At 41.6% G+C, this 23,113-nt stretch overlaps 2 protein-coding genes across 3 annotated transcripts in view; both read right to left on the bottom strand.

The window, feature by feature from the left end:
- Positions 1-2,639: 2,639 nt before the first annotated feature.
- Positions 2,640-12,279, bottom strand: kazna (kazrin, periplakin interacting protein a). The gene is made up of 7 exons (XM_076878392.1): positions 9,238-12,279; positions 9,006-9,124; positions 6,690-6,921; positions 6,294-6,395; positions 4,416-4,582; positions 4,179-4,320; positions 2,640-3,576 (listed from the first exon to the last, which is right to left on the bottom strand). The coding sequence occupies exons 1-7, from the start codon at positions 9,499-9,501 to the stop codon at positions 3,418-3,420; spliced, it is 1,185 nt and encodes a 394-aa protein (XP_076734507.1). The 5' UTR covers positions 9,502-12,279; the 3' UTR covers positions 2,640-3,417.
- A 95-nt stretch (positions 12,280-12,374) lies between these two features.
- LOC101474313 (kazrin) overlaps positions 12,375-23,113 on the bottom strand; it is a 184,127-nt gene continuing 173,388 nt past the window's right edge. The window contains exons 7-12 of one of the 2 annotated variants that reach the window (XM_023152305.2): positions 20,769-20,905; positions 20,199-20,369; positions 19,782-19,865; positions 18,539-18,728; positions 15,474-15,610; positions 12,375-15,085 (exon numbers count right to left, since the gene is read on the bottom strand). In XM_023152305.2, coding sequence (XP_023008073.2) covers positions 14,915-15,085; positions 15,474-15,610; positions 18,539-18,728; positions 19,782-19,865; positions 20,199-20,369; positions 20,769-20,905 — 890 coding nt within the window. In that variant the 3' untranslated portion in view covers positions 12,375-14,914. The remainder of the gene's footprint in view (positions 15,086-15,473; positions 15,611-18,538; positions 18,729-19,781; positions 19,866-20,198; positions 20,370-20,768; positions 20,906-23,113) is intronic. The other variant, XM_012919914.2, reaches the window with a different exon arrangement.

Genomic DNA, 23,113 nt, shown 5'->3' with positions numbered 1-23,113 from the left:
GGTAGGTAGATAGATAGATAGATAGATAGATAGATAGATAGATAGATAGATAGATAGATAGATAGATAGATAGATAGATAGATAGATAGATAGATAGATAGATAGATAGATAGATAGATAGATAGATAGATAGATCTAGCCATCAATATCAGTCATTAGATCATTTATCTCCTACTGTGGTCAGCTGGGATAAAAACAAGAGGAGACAGATGTCACTAATGTCAAGACACTAAACCTTCTCACAATGCACAGAGTGCTCCACCCTAATTCAAATGCCCTGAGGTTATATGAGCAATGGAAAGAGAGAGGGCGTGGATTAGTGAGTGTGAGCCATAATCCCAGATGAAGCACGGAGAATTCACAAATACATCAGGAATATTTCCCCCTGAGATGAGCTGTTCCAAGAATGCTTCGGGCAGCTGAAGACAGATGGTGATTAGGAACAGGAAGGGGAACTATAACAGAGGACCTGAATGGGATGTACCATCAACAGACAGAGGAAATGGCTGATATCAAAAATGGCTGGAAAAGGACAGCTTAAAGGACAACACAGAAGTCTGATCATGTCAGAACAAGAACAGGCCCCATGCCACAAATCCACAGACACAGAAGCCAACGGGACCCAATTTGCAGACTGTGCAAAGGTGCCCCAGAATCACACACACTGATAGGCACAGCCAAGTAGCTGGGATAGTGTACAGAAACATCTGTGCTGTATATGGAGAGGTCCCCAATTTCCAATATGAAACACCATTAAAGATGGTAGAGAACAACAGGATTAAGGTCCTGTGGACAGACAACAACTCCTAGCCAGCAACCAGACATAGTGGTGGTTGACAAGGAGCAAAAGACAACAGTTGTGATAGGGCCTGCAATCCCAAGGGACAGCAACATCAAGAACAGGGGGCACGAGAAAACAGAGAAGTATCAGGGGCTGAAGGAACGAGTGGAGCAGACGTGGAAGGTTAAGTCCAAAGTGGTCCCAGTGTCACAGTGTAAGAGCTGTAACCCCCAAATCGGAAGAGTGGCTTCAGCAGATTTCAGGATCTCGGTCTGGAGTCTCAAACTACCAGCATGTGTATGTGTGTGTGTACTATTAATAATAATCAAAGCTCAAAGTCATTTTCAAAGACAAGGCCTACCTGTGTAACTGTTACCTGTGTAACTTGCCCTTTTTTATCTTCAGCATACACAGTAGTTTGTATGAGTCATTCCAATCTCAAACAGATTAAAAATTATCTATAAAAATGCAAATGATTTGTTGTTTTACAACCAGTGAGATTATTAAACGTCAGAGACACAGCCCTGTTTCAAGTCCTGATAATCAATGACTTTTACTTCTTTGTAAATTTACCACTTACTGGCAGTCACGCCTTTTTAGCCCTTTGGACTGGGAAATGCAACCCTGAAGATTTATCCTGCCCACACTGGTGACGTAGATGGTCTTTGACTATTTATTTAGTCATTCGTCTGTATAATTGTGTATGTGCAATATGTCACTGATATGTTCAAAGATAAAAGATGAAAAAAACAAAGGGTTTCACGTTGCTCTGCTTCATTGTTTCAGTGGTCCCCCTGTCTCAGCTTACTAGAATGAGGACTGAAGCAGTCACTGCATTGTTCCTTTGTCATTCTGGGCTCCTGGGAAACATTCTTCCTCCTAAGCTTTTGTCTGGTTCCTCTGCTTCATCAAATACACACTCACACAATGCAAGGACAGAAATATATGTGAACAAATTGGGACTTAACCTGGTGGTCTGAATTAATCCCTTATCACTGCCAGTGTGTAATCAAATATGATGGCAGAGAAATATCACTGTAAACTGTACTAATTTATATGGCTACGTAGGCTTGAGAGTAGCAAATGAATCACACTGGCTTAGACATAGCTCTAGTAGAAATACCAGTATTTTAATTTTTCCCATCAAGTAAAACCATCCAAATCTACTGTTGATCTTAGTTTAATGGTCCTTGTCCACTAAATATTTCAAAGCAGGTAACTGAGTTCCCTCATCATTATCTTTTAATGTCTCACATTACAAAATGGCTTTACCAACCAACCCTTGGTGGATTACAGTAAAGGCTTTAAGTGAGGCAGTGCATCTAGCCTAAGGAGGGCGTCTTTATTTGTGCTGTGTCATGCAACTATGGTACAAAGGTTTGAGTCATCATGAGTAAGAGGAGGAAATAGCATCACGAGGAACTGTCACAGCTGAGACTTGAGTTAACGTGTCTGACAGGGAGTGCAGAGCTGGATGATAGCTGCCCAAAATGCCATCAATAGATCAGTAAAATGCCAAGGTTATGGCAGATTTTATTGCGGGCACTGTTTGAGTTACAGTGGACGCTGCCTCTTGGAAAAGGGAGGGGGGGGTTTCTCAGTGACACTTTTACTGTAACAATGGAGACTCACTACAATATTATTATCTTACTTTTCTCTGATCTTTATGGATCCTTTCATTTCCTTTTATTCCCACCTTTATAGTGCAGGCAGCCATATTATTCTTTGTGCTGAGCAGTGGAGCTTTGCAATTTATTGGGAGACCAACCCTCCTTCTCCCATCATCAACATGTCTTTTTTCTCCCCAGATTGTACTCTGGCGTTCATTGATATTCTGATGGATGCAACTAGTCACATATATATTTTAGACACCATCTTTATTTCATTTCAGTGAGCACTTTCCTTTTCACAAAAAAATACACGCTCACACATCACAGCTCAGCGATCTTTTTCTTTGTTGTTGTTGGCATTGCACAGATATTTTATGTTTACTGCACAGTATAAAACATCAGAAGAGGTGCTACATATGCTTTGACAGAACAGTGTAAATGTGCGAGATGAAAAATGACTATCAAACATAGATTCTAAAATTTTTAAATTCAGTTCAAGTCTTTTTAAGTTGGTTTTTTTTTTAATGCTAAGTCACATTGACAAGGCATCACAAATGGCAGAACTGAATGACACAAGAGCCACTTACACGGTTACGAAATATGAAACTTTGTTTTTTTACATTTTGTCATCAAGTGCTCTGTATAAGACAAACAGTCATTTCCCTCACTAGTCAAAAAAAACGAAGAAAAAAACCCATTTCAGTTAGTTACCTCCTGGTGTACACACAAGAATAGAAAAATATATAGCTCGAGTCGTTCATAGTCATCTTAATTCTGGCGTTGGGGGAGGGGCGCTTACTGTCCTCAAAGATGCTAAAACTTCCCCAAAAAACAGGAAACTTGTTAAAAAACAACAACAAAAAAACAACATTTTCCTTGTTACAAAGTGCAAGCTGCCCTGTAAAGGCTAATTTTAAGATAAAAAAAAAAATCACCATCCCATGTTTGCGTGCACATGGATGACAAATGTCCATGTTGTACATTGTCATGAAGTGAATGACTGGTATTGGTAGAACTCTGATAACATCACACGTTGGTGACCTCGATGCTGGTGTAACCACGGATGGGGCTTCCTTCTGCCCTGGGCGGAGTGTGATCTCGAACCTCTCTAGGCAGGGAGCCATAGCTGCTATGGCAACTCAAGTCCCGCCCATTGCGAGCTTTGGGACTAAATCCTGCTGGAGGCTAGAACAGAAACAATGTATCCATTACTACAAATGACAAACAATGTATAAAGATGAATGCAGCTTCTGGGTCTGAAAAGTGAAATTGGGGTGTAACTTGATATAGCATGATGCCTGTTTTGCACATTTTTGCCCGATTTAGAGTCAATTAGCCTTAGGGCTTAGCTACTTCATGACTGACAACTTGCTGCAATAGTTGCAAAGCAGTGTCTGGGGTTTCTCATTCAGATCCACACCTTGTTGATGATGTCATGATGTCAGGGTTAAAAATAAATCCAAGACAGCAACAGCCAAAATGCTCAGGTGGAGGGTTCGTACAGGTATCCACCTTTTATGTACAGTCTATACTTTCTCATTAGTTGTGGTCCCCCTGATGACATATCTTATACTTACAGTTAATTTAATAATCAATAATTGATTTGGTTAATCAATCAAACCTCTCTATCTTCCTTCTTATTTACATGTCTTGCAGGCTGCTCTAGCAATATATTCAATACCCAAGTAATGCTGCAGAGCTTCATTATCGTCACTGTGTAATTTGTCAACACTAAGCTCTTCTGCGCTACAATTTGGCTAAAATTGAGGGAAGAACTTTTTCCCCACCTTCACAGCCCTCCTTCTCAATGAGCCTTCTTCATCGGTGTGCCGGGCAGTAGAGGTGGGAGGTCTGCCCAAAGAGTTCTGACGAAGGAGGACAGGTGGTGTCCCCAGACCTAAATGCTCGTATTCCTGTTTGGCATCCACGCTGCAGAAAGCATGGGGAAAGATCAGTGTGACGGGGGAAGCCAAAATAGTAATTAAAGACAGTAGAAAACACATCCCTGTGAATTTTCCTGTCACCTGGCTTGGCCAATTAGTGTTTTCATCTCTTCCACAAGGTGTCGGCGAACCATGTGTTTGCTGCTGGAGATTCCTAGCACCGTTGCCATCGTGTCAGTGTTGAAAGTGGGGTCTAGCACCATGACAGCCCCATGAACGCCACTGTTTAGGAGACTCTCAGCAAACTCCTGCATAGGCAGAAAAAGGCAAGTACAGAATAGTAATCTTATTTGTTCATAACATCAGATCTAAAATTCTTGGTTGAGTCAAAGAGGATATTGATATTGATTTTTTTGTCTATATCAGTAGAAGTTCCAGCTCCCTGAGGAGTTTAACCGGACGTCATCCAAACATGTTTATCTGTACACACCCGGAGTGTGATGGGACAAAGGCTGTAATCTGGCAGGTGTTGTAATCAACTGGTAGCAGTTCAAAAGTAAATGGCAAAGACCTGCTATCACTTTGTGGAGGTATGGAGCACAGAACAAACAGTCTTTATGTGGTAGTGCGTTTATACAACACAAAACAGTATTGTTACAGCCCCAGCAGGCCTGCCATGTTTTATTGTCTGAGAGTCCTACTGTTTGCTTCCTTGAATCAGGTGCCTCCCCCTTTCTGCTGTGGGGCCGGTTAGATATGCACTCAGCTGACTCAGCTTAGCAATTATAACTGAGAGTATAAAAGCTGAGGGGAGCCACAACTAAGCACCAGTGGTTCACCTGTGTACACAGGGTTGGCTTTGATTTATTGATTGATTAAACGCTTTTCTTTGCCCACCAAAGGCTTTGCTTTTCTCTCGTTTGTATTTTGTCCTTGACAGAAACAGCACTTTACCCATCTCTTTAAAGTTTTTAGTATAATCTTGTTTTGCCTCATTCTAGAAAAGAAATGCAGTACAAATACCCAGTTAAGATACTGAAGTGGAATTTTCAGGTGTCATTACATAACTTGAATCTTTATTTTTCTCACCACTTTTTACTTTTATTCACTACATTTTTACACAAATACCTCTACTTGCTGCATCGTACATTTTCATAACAGCCTTATAGGTTCAAGACATTTGAAGGGTGTTACTATTCCACATCACTGCGCATCTTCCAGATTTAAACCAATTTGAGGCTAAATTGAGGAAACAATAACACATAAAAGGCCATTTTATTGGTCTATCCATCACTGGTGCTTATCACACACGACAAGTGGTACAAACCTATGCATCATTTATCACTTTATATTCAGAGGTTACCTAAGCACTTTTATTTTACATTCAGATGGATGGATCGGGTGTGTGTGGGGTGGGGTAACTTGGGGTTCAGTATCTTCCCAAGGATGCTTTGAACTGGGGAGGATCAGTCAGCCCACCATCCAATTGGTAGACAATTTATACAATTTATTTCATAGTGGTTATTTTCTCGTACACTACCACAACAGCTGATATTAGGGTTCTTTTGCCTGCCAAATCCCACTTTAACCCCTGACTATATTCATTTTCCTGTTTAGATGTGCAGGCCAACTCACCAATCTACAATGTGGGCAGCAGCATATGTTTTTTTCTCTGTTTATGTTCAACATACCAGATGTAATCTAACAAGTACGTTCCATAATATGACATGAGGTTGTGTTTCCTCTGCATAAAAATAGATGGTAGATATGTGCTCGAAAGAGCTACTTTTAAACCTTAATGAACTTTTATCAGCGTATTTTTAACACAAATATCTGGAAATTAACTATCACATACCCAGGACATTCTGAGATTCAGACCCAGAACCTCTCTGATTTGTTATGGCGTAACGGTAAACTCTTTAACTTTGCTAAAACTATACTTTTGTTTGCATACAAGTTTGACCTGTAAACCTATTGGCTGACATGTGTTCAAGAATTTTAAGATGAACTTTCTCTCACCTTGAGGTCAATATCTCTGATCCATTTCATGACCCGATGCATGGTCCATACCAGAGGATCCACATTGTGGTGCTCGCACTGTACCCGGCGAGCCTGTAATGCCTGAAAACCATTTTAACAAGAACTTTTACAGATCTGATCTATTTTCACCTTTACTGTGAACATCCCAAAGTACAAAGGAGTGACAAAACTAAAAGACTGAAAATCTAGACCCTTCACCCCTACAGTTTGCATTTACTTATCCTTTTAGGTGGAAGGATCACTGCCAATCAATAAAAGGTAAACTCAAAAGTAAAATCAATGTCAAGCCCCAACACCTTACTATAACCCCTCATTGTTATTTGTTTTCCTTTAATTTGTCACCCATCAGTGTACTCACTGCCATTTCTCATTTACCTCCTTGTCAAAATGAAGCAACTGCAGCAGTTCGATGCCTAGCAGCAAGCTGACCTGATGGAACTTCTTGGTGATGTTTAAGTGACGTTCGAGGTCCCGACGTGTCAAAGAGTTCAGGACCCGCCCATCTATCAAGTGATTGTGAAAGGCCTGGGAGTACTGAGGCAAACCCACATCGCTTAACCAGGCTTTTGCCACCCAGTGGTGGTCCATATCCGCAGCCTTGGACAGCCTACAGACAGACAGCATGAAGAGTTCCTTTACCTAAGAAATCACATTTTTATCATCACGTGTGGGATTTAGCCACAAAGAGTTTGAATTGTACTGACCAGCTTACACCCCCATTAGGCTGAAGTTCCTAACAAGCACTGAATGGATTGTTGCTAAATTCATATTGTATGGTATAATAATAATAAGTTTGCCATCTCTTGATTTTTCTTCTGATTTCATCATCAGGTTAAAAACTACCATACTAAAATAAGACTGTGAACATGCTTCACCACATACCTGATAAACAGTAGCATGTTACTTTTGCTAATGTGGACACATTATGTAGCTTTAAGAACTACTGAGCTGAACTCAATTATTTTTATTCAATTCATATAGCACCAAATCACAACAGCAGTTGCCTCAAGGCGCCTTATACTGTATGATAAAGACCCTACAATAAAAGAAAGAAAGCCTTAAAAATCAGATGACCCCCTATGAGCCAGAACTTTGCAACACTGGGAAGGAAAAACTCCCTTTTAATAGGGAAAAATCTCCAGCAGAAGTGGGCTCAGGAAGGTGCAGCCGTCTGCCATGACCGGTTGGGGGTGAGGAGAAAAGAAGAGAGCAGACTGAGGTAGGATAAAAAACACACTGTAGAAGAACACCAGAGATTAACTATGACTAATAATGCATTGGAGCCCATCTACATCAGCAGGGAGTGTGTGAAGAGGGTGCTCAGCTTCAAGTTCCTGTGTGTGCACATGGATGCAGACCTCCAGTGCTCCAGCTTGGAGGTTATGAAAAAGGCCCAGCAGCATCTCACTTACTGAGGAGCCTCAGGAGGACTACCCTAAAGAGGGAGCTGCTGCTAACTGTCTTCTACCGCTACTCCACTGAGAGTGCGCTGACATATTGCATCTCTGTGTGGGTCTCGAGCTGCACCATAGCACACAGGAAAGCACTACAAAGGGTCATTAACGTCACGAGAAAAATCACTGGCCGCCCTCTTCCCTCCCTGAAGGACCTCTGCAGCACATGCTGTCTCAAAAGGGCACACAAGATCTTGCGGCACTGCAATGCAAATACCTGACACCGGGCCTTGTGCAATACACAGTGCACACACTGTATATTTCATTCTGCATATATGTTACTATGTATATATTGTGATTGCTGCTTGCCTTTCATTTAGCACCAATGCAGGACAGTAGTCCAATTTTGTTGTACTATTGTAGAAAGTATAACTGTGTAATGACAATAAAATCATCTACTCAAACTGTAGCTATTATTTTAAAAAAGAAGCTGAAATTGTTCACAACTGCTGTTAACAAATCAGGTAGCTGTGCCATTATTATTGTTATTTATTCTATTATTCTATTTTACTCTTTTACTTTTGATTGTACTTTTTATCTTACAAAGCATGCTGAACAATTGTGTAATGCCACATAAATAAACTTGCCTTGGCTTTCATCAAAAATTGACTGATCAATCAATCAATCTAGTTGGATTAGATTATTGGATAATGATAACCACATGCAGCCCTAAATATCACATATGTAAAGGAACTCACTGCAGAAAGTTTTTGAAGGGATTATTTCTTTGCTATAAAGCAGTTTCACAGAGAATTCTTCAAACTTTGCACTTGAAGGCCAGAGTGAGGGGGGAAACTGACTCGAGAAAGACATGCTGCTGCTAAATTTTTCAAATGCAATTCTTCAGTGCTTTAGGGTTACTGAACTGAATATTTCAAAACCCAGACACCTTGATCTTAAACCTGCTACTTGGCTAAACTGCCATACAGTGTAACTATTGGTTAAAACAAATAAGCTTATACTTGCCACATATGTGTTTATGATTCACACAGGAACAATTTAGACAGTCTTCAGTTTAGCTGACCTGCATGCCTTTCATGCCCTTAGAAAGCTTTCAAGAGCTGTAACAGCCTTGGGACTCTTGCATTTGTTTAAACTTCATGTGTGGTAAAAAGCCAGAAACGAGATCCTTCATGCATTAGGTAAATGCATGTACAATAAATCACCGACAGGTGGCCCCCATACGCCATCAAGTAACAGGCAGTTTACAATAAGGACCACTATGGCCCTTCCTTACCCTCTGCCGTTCTCAACATCTCTGTAATCTTCAATGGCCAGGCGGAGTTTCCGACGATGCATCAAATTGCTGACACCTAGACCCAGCTCCAGGTCTTCATCCGTTAACCCCAGTAAAACCTGCAAAAAAAAGCAAAGAAACAACACTTCACAGGAGGTTAAGCCATTCAGGCCGAGAGTGCTATAAAGTAAACAATATGGAAGCATGTAGAAACCTGCAGGTGTTGCCATACCTTGCCGCTTTTGACGTTTTCTGAGCAGGTGCGGATGTACATGGGCATCGCCATGACAACCTCCAGCCAGGCCTGCACAGTGCCTGCCCTCCACAGAGACATGGGCGTTGTCCTGGCCAGCTCCACCTGCTGCAGACGGTCGAGCTGGTCCTCTGACCCGTCTGACAGGCTGAGGCGAGTGGGGCTGGAGAGGCTATCCGAGTCTGGGTGGGTAGACAAATGGGTGATGCGGTTGTGGTTGTGCGTGAAAGCAGAGGTGAGCATTGTGAGCAATGAAAAATAAAATAAAAACAACAACAACGTTAATGTGCTGCAACAACAACAATATATACATATAGTTTCATATCAAATCAGCCCATTTAAGGGGAAGAGGGAACAAACAAGCTTTTAACGACATCCTAAGCTTTTGGCTGCATGACAGCAAGCCAAGCGTTTGCCAGTAATGCTGTAAACAAAGTTGCAGCTTTTATAAACAAGCTCCTCACTTAAGAAGTCCATTAAACCAGCAGCTGTTTGAGCTGTTGAATTAACATGACTCATCTGTCTAAATTAGCCCGCAGCTAACAGCTCTGTGGAAATATTAAAACATGCAATTAGGAGATGCATGAGAAATGTCGATGCATTAAAAGCACGTCTCTCTCACAATGTTATAATCGACTGTGAGTAAATCCTGACACTTTGAGCACTGCCTGAATAATTCCCCGCGGTGTTTCAATGTTACCACGCTAAACTGAGCCAAATATTTTGCCTTTTTTTTAACAAAAATTATTGTTAAATTTAAGTTCTCAGTATTTCACAAGTGGTGGAGTCACAAACGAAAAGAAATATTGGCCGAGAACATGTTTTGTTTCATTGTAAAAATGTGAAAGCCATTTAACTAACCCCCGACCAGCGGGTGGCAACCTGGTATCAGGTTTGGACTCAGATGTTGGTACAGCATCATGAAATGCTCATCAAGAACTTACTGCAGCACTTACTGTGTTTTTCTCCCTTTTTAAAATCTTGTGATACAAATGAAATACTTCAAAGTATCCTGTCCTATTCCATAGTTTCTGAAAACCTCAACATTACCCTCAGCACTCAGAATACAGCCATACTTACAGGCTTACCCAGTGAGTGAATGAATGAACTTCAACCAAAACTCCTGTGACCCTAATAAGCCTTGCACAGAAGCATCCACATGACAGCTCCATGGTAACATGACTGTTCTCCTTGATGGTCACTCCAATCATCACATCCATGGTTGCTTTTTTATGTTTGTTTTTAAAGGAAAAGAAAGTTCAAGATTCTTTTTACAAACTACACAAAAACGGGTTCTTTGTTCCCTCCACCTAAGTGTCACTTCTAGCAAATAACATGGAAACCCTACTTTTTGGCAGCCTTTACTATGCCCATTGTGTGTTTACTCAAAGGAGATTCACGACTGGATGGTTCGAGGGTCTGAGTAAACTGATTTTTATTAAACCCGCCTTCGGTAATTCATCTCAACCTGGATGCTTTCATGTGCTCTCTGAAGAGAGATGCATGAAGCGACCGTACACTTCTAAGTGCCCTTCTGAGAGCAATTCATATTAAGTTGAATAGATCTGCTCTTTTGGTCAAAGATGCATGCTGGTCTGCGTACAAGGTCTGTTTTTCCTTCCGAACAGAGTCCTAATAAAGGAAATATCAGTGAAAGCAGAGCTAGCTACGGTGTGGTATTTATGTAAAGAGTTTTGTGTCCTTTATGAGAGGAGGTAAGTTTTGTATGTTTTATAAAAACCACAGTGAATTGTTTGCTTTTCCTTTAACTACACTTTAGACGAGACACTGAGCCTTAAGTGTGCTCTTCGGTAGCTCGTTTAATAGACCTTATTGCTATAATATAGCAGCATTTCTGATACCATGACTGGGAAAAACAAATGGATTACAGCTGAATGGATGACATCACCCATGGTGGCTCTTCGCTGCTTCGAGGGAGGATAAATAGAGTAGATAAACTACAAGGCCCCTTTAAGTAACAGTTTGGCATTTTGATTAATAAGATTATTTGCTATCTTGAGAGGCAGATGAGGAAATCAATGCTCATGTCTGAATGATAAATATGGAGGTACATACAGTCTGTTTCCTGTCTTCCAGTTAATCAAGGAGTAGCTTCAGCTTGAATTCATTAAAAGAATATTAAAGAAGTCATTTAATGTTTGGTAAATATGCTTATGCTTTACTGTCGTGCATCAGACGAGAAGGCTTATAAATAAGCTTGTATAGTAAATCCATAAAGTCACAGCCAGTCTTCTTATAGTCCATGCAAAGCTATGATGAGCACCCCTGCTTGTAGATTTATGTTAAGCATTTTAGCAGTGAATTTCCCCCAAACTATACTTCAGCACAAAATTAAAAGCAGCCAGTGTTTCTGAGCCAGTGACGCTGAGTATGGAGCTTTACTGTTGGAGTATACAGGAAATAAAAGAAAAAAGCCCTCAAATGCATTTTAGTGTATCTGTTAGCACTCAACTGTTTCCAAATCCCTGTCATTAGAGCTAAATTCAACTTGAAGAAGTGCTTAACTCCAAAGGTGTTTTTTTTGTGATGTTAGGAATTAAAAGACATCTGCAAACACAGTTTGCAACCCAGCACGACTCATTTTTAAAGCCACAGGAACTGGTGCACCTCGGTCCCATTGAGTCTGACTGATCGCTTCTTGGGTCGCCTCACTGTGTCGACAGTCTGATGGAGGTCAGACAAGAGGGGTCAGTGTTAGAGGTCAGGAGTCATATCAGAGCAAAACATTATTGATGCCATGTGCTGACACATATGAGATCAGATTCAACAATATGACATGGCCACATCTCCTCTGCACCAATGTTTTGTTTTTCTCTAATTATTGATTCTAATATAATACAAGAGGAAAATTTCATTTTGGCTTAGTGAGGAGTTGAAATTGGAAAAGAGAGGAAAGGAGGCCATTGGGAAGCTTTTGGGATGCAGTCCTCTCACAGATGGGAGTTGCAGGGCTGAGGGAAACTAAGGCACATGTTAAAAATGGTAAGTCCCCTCCAGCATAACAGGACAAATCTGGATTAGAGCCATATCACAACAAATGAACACGCACACACACGAACATTAATGAAGGGAAAGAGAGGAGAGCCACGTGGAAATTAAGCATTACTTATTTTATTTTAAAATAATCTTATTTTTTCTCATTTAGTTCTTTAGAGCGTAACTTTGTTGCCATGCCTTTAAAAGTTTGCTACGATCCACTTCTAAACATCTCAGGGCTTCAGAATAGAAGTCCTCCACCGAGGCCTACATCTTTGACTTTAAATAAAACTCTTTAATAATAATAATAATATTCATTTCATTTCTGCAATGTTATCTCATTTACAAAAAGTAAAATATACGTGGGAAATTAAAAAAAAAACAAAAAAAACAAAAACAGAGCACGGATCAAAAGATAAAATTACATAATGTTTTTTTTCTCTTGATATGTTGTTTCCCCATCAGCAGAGGATCATAAAAATTAGCTGAATGAAACAAAAAAGATAAAATAGCATAGATTTTATACATTTAACTGACTGTTCAGTGAATTTTTTCAACATGAGACATTGTTCCTGTATATACAATTTGATTCATAGTGACTCATCTCTGAATTATCTTACTGATTTACCTGCAAATTCAATAACTGTGAACTCAAATGTAAAGGACGATCTCCTTACTGGATACGTGGACACGCCACGGTAACCTGGCACTCTAGTGTCTCAGGCGAGGCCAACAAATACCCAGTGTTAGTTTAATATCAGGGAGAGAAAAGATTTCCTGGGGCGTGGCAGTGCAGACTCCGACTCGATCCAATGAAAGATCGGAAGTAACGTGATGTCTGTGGAAATTCTTTTGCTCGGATTAATGCCATTAACCTTTAGTCCAAAGTTAATTGCTTTATTTTTTCCTTTTCCCAGCTATGGCTTGAACTCTACATTGGAATTTTTGCTGAGGTCATGGGGTCATGGGAGAAGGTACGCCTTTGCTTGATTGGGATGCTTAAATCCTGATTTTTAACCTTCAATTGTAGTTCATGTAATTTCTGCACCTCTTAATTGAGGTTCTGCTCATCTCTTAAGTCGCCCTTAATTCCAGAGGTCTAGAAATATTTTGACTGTCAGTTGAACACCTGCAACGCAAGAATAATTGGTGTTTATGCTATGTATTTTGTGATGATAGCTTTCTTATTTTAACGTTTCCCAGAATAATCCTGCTCCCAGTATTCATACACCAATGAATACAAGCAGCTTAGATCCTAAAAAACAAAGAGAGATAAAAAGGCACAAAGCCTTGCAAATAGTGTGGAATAATATTTAAAAATTCAAAGTGTAATGTTCAGTTTTCTTTCTTTGCTGACCTTTGATATTTCAAATGTAATTTCGCATAAAAAGCCCTGCAGGTGCAGATTAAAACGAAACTGTGCGCAGTTCAGGATGTTAAGATCTTAAGCATTCAGCTGAGCGCTCCTTGAACAGCAAAGGTTCAAGTTTACAAATCTTATCAATTAATTTGAAATGGGGGCAAAATCATGAATGAACATGAAATCAGTAACTAACCTCTCTTTTAAATTAAAAAGAAAAGCAAACAGTTTATCACCTCTTCGGAAACATAACCAGGGAGAGATTTTTCTTTGTAGTGGGGTAACCAGGCATGCATGATTTAGGGACCGGGGCTACGTGCATGCATGTCACACATGTACCTTCTATCTGAGGAGATAGAAAACACATTTCTCACATTTCCTGTTTGGCTTCAAAATGCAGGGGAACAAACTGTTCTGCATAGAAAGTTAATTCCTCTCATAGCAGCTTCTTTGAAGTCTCTCTAAGTAAACATCAAGGATTGCCTCTGCACAGACTTTTTTTTTTTTTTTTTCCGGCGGTTGAGGGATATGCACCCGACAACCGACCCAGCGGTGAATTTCAGGAGTCTGCATGCCGCCTACAGGAAACTGTTCTCATCATGGCAGTGTGGAAGAAGGGGATGGACCAGGCAGGACAATAAACAGGGAGGAGATAAAGTTAAGAGGCAGTGGGAGGGAGGGAGGAGGGACGGCGGGGAGTACGTGTCAAAAATAACAAAAAGGCATTCAGGACAAGGAGACATTTACACGCACAGAGTGCACATCAACTGTTATTTACAAGTACAGCAGTCCTTCAAGTTTCCAGTTGAGTGAAAACAATAAAAAAAAAAAAAGAAAAGTAAAAATGTAGAGAACAATTCAAAGATCAGATAACACAGCTGTTTTGGAGGGCAGATACAACATGACATGTCCACACTGCTGCTGTATTACACTCTCCACGCTATTTACAGGGCTGTACATATACATACATACATACATACAGGTGCAATTTGCTCTTTAGGTTTACACTTCAGCGAAGCAAGACGCGCCTCCGGCTCCTGACATGGCCGTTGACCATGGGTGGCACAAGCACGCGCACACTCTCGCTCCCATACAAACCGAAGCATGCGTGCATGTGAGACTACATAAAAGGTACACACATTATTTTATCTGTACACGTTTTCGTCACACACACACACGCACACAGACGCGCACGCAAACACGCACATTCTCTCACGCATGCGCTCGGGCAATACAACGTTGTCCTCTGATAACTGCCAAAAAAAGGCTCTCCAGGTGGTTCACTCGGACGTGTGTGCTTTACCAGTCTGCATCCTCCTCTATGTAATAATCAGGTGTTGAAGTACCATCAAACAAACCGGGGTCGAGGGACTTGCGTTGCTTTCCTCGGGCGAAGACGCGCGACAGAGACCCCAGCCCCATCTTTTCTTTCTTCTTCTTACGCTTCGCCTCCTCCAGATCTTCTAGGGACTGAAAGAAGAAAGAGAAGGAGAGAGAGAGGGAGCGAGAAGGAGGAGATGAAGAGATGGGAGAAAGATGAGAGACCAGAGAAGTCGGTGAAGTAAGGGTGCAGAGTGAGCGATAAAGACCACAAGATAAAGATCACAACACACAGTGACACTTGACATGGTGCCAAGGCATGCACTTATTCAAACAACCACAGCTGGTTTTCACATAAATTCAAGTCACTGCTGCGAGTGAGTGCACAACAGACTGCGTGGTGGGGGGGGGAGGACGACATGGATTCAGCCAGAACGATGGTGGAAGGAAACAACAGCAGCCGGGCAGCAAAGGGCAAGTCAACAGTTACTACAGTGTGGCGACTACTTGGGAGGGTGCGGTGGTGGGCAGCTCTTACATTGCAGAGGGAGTGAGTCCGATGGCGCGGCGAGTTGATGTCGCTGGGTGTGGACGACCGGTCTCCCTCCAGCGCAGAGGCGTCGGAGATGATGGAGGGCTGGCGCGAGTGGCACGGGCTCACCCGCACGGCAGCCACTAAACGGGGCGAGAGGGAAAAGAGAAGAGGCTTGTTTCTTTCTTGGGTGTTTGGGTGTACCAGAAGTAGAGAACAGGGACAAAAAAAAAATCTGTTTTCTTTAAAATAACGGCACGATGCCTTTAAATAAAAATGTCTTTTTAAAAAAAAAAAAGAAAAAAAAAAAAAGTCTGTAACCAAAAAGCCTGAAATTATTTGCAATCAGCTGCAGTTGCTAAGCAACAGTGAAAACAGCTTCACAGAGGTTTGAGAAAGTGTGTGTGCGTGCAGCGGTGAGACTGATACATACAGTGCAACCAATTGCATAGCAATTTAGGGTTCGTGACTGTTCACACATTTTTCCTGTTTTTCTTTTTTTATTTGGGGGGAGGGGAATGTTTGCTTCTGTCCCCAATTAGTCAGCAACCTATGTGAACCCTATAACTGCCCTTTAAAAGCAACCTCTGAAAGGACTGAGATGGACTCCAACTCTGGTGGCTATGAGGCTAATTTGTCCAGAGCTTTCTATTTTAGGGTAGCAGGAGGTGACACTGCTACACTTCCCTTCTTTTCATTGCTTTTTTCTTGCTTTTAAATTTAGCAGAGCCTCTCAAACTGATGGCTCACGTTTCTTCTACAACTCCCATAATGATAGAACTTCTGTATTACAACCCCCCCCCCCCCCCCCCCCCAAAAAAAACTTGCCTATTCTTTGTTATAGAGCTGGGCGATAGAACGATAACGATATGTATCGCGATATAACTTTTACTCGATAGAGAAATTAAGCTATCGCGATAGACCTCGCCGCTCTTGTCCTCTTTAAAAAAAAAAAAAAAAAAAAAGGTCAGCCAATCCAAATTAAGTAGCGCAGAGCCGAACCAATCACAGCCGCAGCGTCACGTCGTGTGACTTGTTACGTACAGCACAAGTGCCAAGCCGCACGTGTGTTTGTTTGGGAAGCAGCCAGCGGGTAATGGAGGAAATGAGTGTGCCGACTAGAAAAATCAACCGAGCGTGACCGAAGAGAAAACAGATGATGGTTCCAACGCCGGAGAGATTGTCGAATGGAAGAGCCATAGAAGTTCCGTAGTGTGAAGGTATTTCGGCTATTTCAAGTCTGACAAAAAACAGAGTAGCGTGCACTGTAAATTGTGCCGAAAGCAAGTCTGGAAATACAATAAACTGGTGCATGCGTCACACTGTGCGCCACGTTATTGTTTCGGTGAAATGAATTTCTACAATACTGTTACTGTTAATTCTACTCTCTGCAGTGTTTAAATGCTTACATATACACACAGTTACTGTCCCTCCACACATACGACTCGGTTCTACTTCTATGCCCCAGCTTTGTTTACTTTTTCCCACCGAGGCTTCTAGACTTCTGATTGGCCAACATTTCTGCACGGTTAGAAATCTAGCGCCACCTGCTGCTTTGGCATGTTCATAGCAGCGTTTTCCTTCATTTCTGCCTTTATGTGTGGACGGGATTATTTTTTAAAACGAAAACGGAAAATCTCCGTTTTCAAAAATACCCGTGTACGTGTGGACGTAGCCTCAGTCTCTGACTGGAAGCGCTAATTCGTCATTCGGCTTTTGTCAGACTAAAGTAACTGTTAAAACTGTTTGAAAAGCTCAGCTATACAACAAGGAGAGATTGAGAATTTCCTTTTAGTTCTCAGTTTATTTGATATTGACAAAAGTTAGTCAGTTTTGTCTGTTCTTCTGTAAAACAAACTAAGATTTATTTTTAGAATTTATATTTTGTTTCTAAGTGGAATTGACAATTTAGTCTGTTTCGTTTGTTCTATTTTGAAACTTAAACGCTTTAGCGGCTGCCTTTTGTGTAGTTTGCAATATTTGCCTTTATTTATCTGAAAAAGTCTCATGTTCCTTAAGTACATCTACCCTGTTGAACTTATTATGGGAAATAAATATTTAAATAAAAACAAGCTGCTCACATTTTACTTGTGAGCAACGGCACATTTAAATCTTACAAATATAGTTATTTGGCTTATATCGTGATAGATATCGTTATCGCCTGAAATGAAAAAAACATATCGTGATATGAAAAAATCTCATATCGACCAGCTCTACTTTGTTACATGCTATTTGGCCTACATATTTTGCTTAGATAACACATATCATTGCAATCCTTCGTGCAGACATCTGCACTGAAACACATGAGGATGAGCACTGAGTGCCAGCTGAATTTACCAGACCATCTTGTTTTGCAGAAGGGTTTTCGGCACTGTGCTGGCCGCTTTGCTAAAAACACACCACTGTTTTCTAGCGGTGACACAATTCAAAGTGAGTGAGCCAAATAAGAAAAGACATTTGCTTTGAATTTTTAAAAATGTGGTTCTGCAATGCGTCTCAGCCATGAACGTCTCCGCACAGAGCGGGAGCTGTGACAGGAGAGGCTGTTTCTTCTCTATCTCGTGAGGTGTGTGTAACTCAAATCAAAAGGATACTGCGGAAAATGTTGTGAGGGAGCTGAAAAGTAGAAAAGGAGGCCAAGAAAAATTAGGTACGAACAAGAAATGAAAAAATGTAAATGAAATTAAAAAACGGGGCCAAGTTACTGTTTGAATTCCATAAAACTAAAGCAAACCTCAAACAAATAGGTTCTTAACACACAGCTGATCCTCAGCTGCCATAGCTGTCAAGTGCAGAGAAAACATTTGTGTGCAGCAAAGACACATAGAAGCTGTAAAGCCCCCCCAAAAACAAGAAATCTGCACTTGAAATCATACAGAAAGCGCATGACACGTCACAACTGGAACGTCGTCGTCGGGCAACAATGTGGTCATACTAAGCAGATGGTAGGAGTGAATGTGTGTGAAGCAGGTTCACATGAGCATGCAAAGGGTAAATGATGGTCAAACCGCCTCATGTCAGTCAGCTCATGTGCAGGATGAAGGTGTTATTGGTGCTCCTTGCTGGCTTACCTTGCCTGTCAGCAGGATGCCCCGTGTGGACATAGAGGGTCTGCTGACTCTGTCGGATGGCAGCAGTCAGAGGGAGATCGGCCTGCATCACCCACTCCTGGTTGTTTCCATTGACAACCGCCTCCGTGGGCATGGCCAGCGAGTGGCGCTTGGGCACATCCTTGGTCAGGGTGGCTAGCGACTGTTTCGCCTTGAGGAGGCAGACGGAAAGAAGTCATCAGTCAGAGAGCACAGTGAGCCACAATCAAAATTCTTCACTTCAGCAAACTCACTTTTGAGTGGGCTGGTAAATCTCTATTTTTTTCCCCATGTGTGTGTGTGTACATATACATGTTGTGCTCAGATTTCTACTACAAGTCTCTAAGCGCATGCAGATATGCGAGTTCTCCCCTGGGCTCGTTATGTGGCGCTTGTCTCATTAAAAATGCAGTTATATTCTTGTTCTCCTTTTGTTTGTGAAATCTTTCGCTACCACTCCTGAGAGCTCTGACAGAATATCTGGAGGTGGTGCTGGTTGTTTGTATCCACGGCGGTGTAAGCTGGGGGTGTTGTTGGGGTGCAAAAAAAGAAAATAAAAAATGGAGACATTGAAAACAATTAAGCTTTTCTATAACTTTAATGAACATATTTGCTCTGTCGCTGCTTTTCTGCAGGAGTAACAATGAGCTGTACTGGAGCCTTGGACATTGTGTTTGTGCAAGTTTATTTTGTGTCAATAAAACCTTTTTCTTTGTGTTCATGTTTTCTGATTATGCTTGACATGTTTTTTTTATTGCTTATTGTGCGAATCGTATCATCATGCCAAGCGGCGGCGGGCTGCAAATCACCAGCACAATCAACTCCACTGCAATCATCTCCGTCTACCAGCAGTCAAACGGTTATCAATCACAGTCTCTGTCATGCAAAACAGAATACAATCCCAAACCTTCAATGTAATCATTAGTTGTCAGACTACTGATGTTTTTGTTGCCTCCCCCAAGCATTTCAACGTTCAATTAGACCTGAAACACATTCCGATCGATTACAGTGGAAATCTGTGGGACCACCGATGTTAGGATTACTGGGATCAGTCAGGGTGGGCTGAGGGTTAGTTTAAAAAACAACAACAACTAAAAACACTAAATGAAAAACGTGCATCTGAGGAGCAGGAAGAGGCTTTCCAAAGCAACAAACAGGTCACAAATAGGAGAAAACTCCACAGGGGGCAGGAGTGGAAAGATTTAAATCTTGGGGCCTGTCTTACCGCCATGACCCTAGGAGAGTAGTCCCTGTCCACAAGGCGCTCAAACACCCGGAACTCCATTCTCTGATTGACACAGTTACTCATCTGGTGGGGGGGTTGGAGACATGAATGATGGCTATGCTGTACATTCAAAAGGCTTTCCGTGTTTCGATTAGATGCAGTTTAGGCAAAACAGTGCAGAGTGACCAAAGAGATGTACTGTATATCCCTGAACCAGGACTCAAACTATTTGTGCAATATCTTTGTTTCTTTGACTAGTCAGTCGACATTGTTATCTTAGAAGGAAAAAGAGGAACTCTAACATTAGAAATGTTCCTAAATATCTGATTCCAGAAAATGGAGCCTATAAAAAGCCAGTAATGCAGTGCTGACTCACTACCTGCCTGTCAAGTTCCCTCATTTGCCTTTCTCTCTCACCATGGCAAGTTCAGCCTCCAGCTCCTTGATGCGGTTCTCCTTGAGATCAAGCTGGGACCGCAGCATCCCCGTGTGCTCCGTGGCTTCCTTGGTCTGCCGCCGCAGGTCCCACTTTTCTCTCTCTAGGAGGTCTTTCTCTTTGGCCAGCGCCTTTACTGCATCCTCGCTCTCCTAGTAGACACACAGATCCTGATGGATTGGTTCACACATCAAGCACGACTAAACAGAACGATTCAAACAGAAAGGCAGTGGCTCTTTCTGTGCTGCCTTGTTAGGGCTTTCAATATTTCATTTGATTTTTTTTTTACCCTGAGATGACAGGAATAAAAAAAGTGCTTCTAGATGTTGGGCTTACTATGACATATTCTTGTGGCACCACATACGCACCAACATCTAAATCTAAATACCACAAAAAAAATTTTTTTAAACTGTAAACATCCTTTTTTGTAACCAACCGTCTTTTTAATTAAGCAGATTAGAGCATGCACTACAAAAAAACCAAACAAACAAGAAAAAGTGGGTCTGTATGGATGCGTGTGCCTCTATACTGTTAGAAAACGGGTGCCGTACTTTTCTGTGCTGCTCATAGTTGCGTATGAAGTCACGGAGCTGCTCCTCTCGGCTCTCCAATGTGGCATAAAGCTGCTGCATCTGATTCACCAGGTCTGCCTTCTCTGCTTTCAGACGCTTACGGTCCGACTTCATGGCTGGAAGACAGAGTTTGTGGAGGGTCAAATAACTTGAAGATTTACATACTTCTATTTAGTCATAATCTACAGTGTAGATGACTGCACTTCAGTGACAAACAATAGAGTTCAGAGGATTATTACCGTTTTATCTACAGTAAGTTATAAGTGGCTTTATGTCCATGTTCGTGGACCTCCCCCATCCTACCAACGTGCATGTGGTGAAAACTGGAGGTGATCAAGAGCAGACAACATGATAAAGTAGGAGCTGGGGTAAATGTGGGTTGCAAAGAGGCTTCCAGATGTGTAGCAAATATAGACAGGCTAAAGCTGTTTAGCATCCGATAATGAGCCTATTATCTGAACTTTCAGCTGATATGGGTGGTGCTGGGATTGCAGACAAGCTTGACTTGAAAGACTTTAAGGTCTAATGCTGTTCTTAATGTTTTGACACAGCCATGAAGAATGTTGCACATTAAGAGGTGGTCTTCATTAAGGAGTCTTCTTTAATCTAACTAACAAATCTTTTCCTGATTTGTTAGTTTGTTCCTGAAGCAAATAACAATAAAAACACCTGCTGTTGCCGCTGACTATACGTTGATAGAGAGGTGGATCAAGCATGAACCCTTATGTCAGTCTGCACTCTGTTGCTGGGTTTGTTAGAGACTGAGTCCCTTTTTTTTCCTCTCCCCCCGTCTCTCTCTGCCACACACTCTTTCTAATCCTCTGGCAGCTCACCCACGCATCATGATAAAGAATATGGTTCACAGTGGTTATTCAGAGAAGCTCTAATTTTCTCAAAGACAAACATTTTTTGCTCTTCTGCATCTGCCTGTTCTCCTGCTTCCTCTTGATCTTTTTTTACCTCCTCGTGCAAGATTGTTTTTCAGAGGTGTTTAAAGTCGAGGTTCCCTCCAGCTATCATTTGAAACTGACAATACATCATTTATTTATATATTATTTATTCATATTGCATCTTTCTACTTTTGTCTTCTTCACATCAAACTGCTTTTCCTAAAAGCACAGTACTTCTCATCACGTGTTCATCTGCCTTTTTCTGCCCTCTTTTTTTCTCCCCTTCAGAACCAGCTGTGTGTCAGTAATGAACTTATATCACGGCTTGGTTAACTGCGTGACAGTCACAAGTTGTGTCTGGCGAACATGCTTGGGCAAGCGGAAATGAAGGACCTCTGTTTTTTTTTTTTTCAACCGCCCTCGTCATCCTTTCATATCTCTCCCTTTCACTTGTTCTTACCAGAGGAATCCCCAAGCCAAAGGGATACGCAGACCACATTAGCTGGCGAATGAAGACAAAAAACATCCTTCACTGACCAAGAGAAACAGGAAACCTTCCAGCACCTGCCTCAGGAAGTGAAATCAAAGCCGTCTTTGAGATGAGCCAAAAACACTTCTGCTGCCTCACATCCTGCACCTGTGATCGTTTGGCAACAGCGACCCTCCTGGTGCTGGATGCAAGAAAGCACTCACTGTGACTCTTTGAACGGGTTCATTCACACTTGCAAATCATATTAGCACTGTTAGTTACTGCTTCTGACCTACCTATGAACATTTTGAACATACAATTGTGCTCCGGGGGCTCAGACTGTTACGTTACACGCACGAATGTAGGAGAGATGGGGAAGCACTCCTGCTGACAGACATATTAATGACTAACATACTCTGTTGCTCAGTTCAAGCCTCCAAGAATTATTACCAGTTGAAACAACCAGAGAACCACCTGGGAACCATACAGAATTGAAGCTAATGTGTGTGGAGGTGGAGGAGGAGGATGACACGGGAAGGAAGCAGTTTAAGAGACTTTTCATAAAGAAATGATACACATCTGTGCAAGCATCTGTCTTATTCGCTGACTGCTGCGAATGTACTTGAATAGCAGATAATTTGAATCCAATATCACTCAGGAAAAATTAATTCATGGGTTTGAGTTAAAAGTTCAACTTTTACATTGATTTCCCAATACCTTAGTATGCCTACTGTCCATCTACTTGATTTGCAAGGACATGCTAAACCTGCTAACGCATGTTATTCCAGCCCATTTTGCATTCTCAGTCTTCAAGGGCCCCCCATAAATGTTCAGCTGGGTTATGGTTAGGTATCTGTGGACAGAAAGCCAACACTCCCTGGATTTCTCTGGTGATCAAGTAGTCCTTTCAAGGCTTTGAAATGTGTGGTCATTATCCTGCAGTAGTATGAACCCCTGCACACAAA

Source organism: Maylandia zebra, linkage group LG20, assembly GCF_041146795.1.
Source record: "Maylandia zebra isolate NMK-2024a linkage group LG20, Mzebra_GT3a, whole genome shotgun sequence".
Taxonomy (NCBI): domain Eukaryota; kingdom Metazoa; phylum Chordata; class Actinopteri; order Cichliformes; family Cichlidae; genus Maylandia; species Maylandia zebra.
The sequence above is the reverse complement of the archived record's forward strand: the minus strand, read 5'-3'. Positions and strand labels throughout refer to the sequence as shown.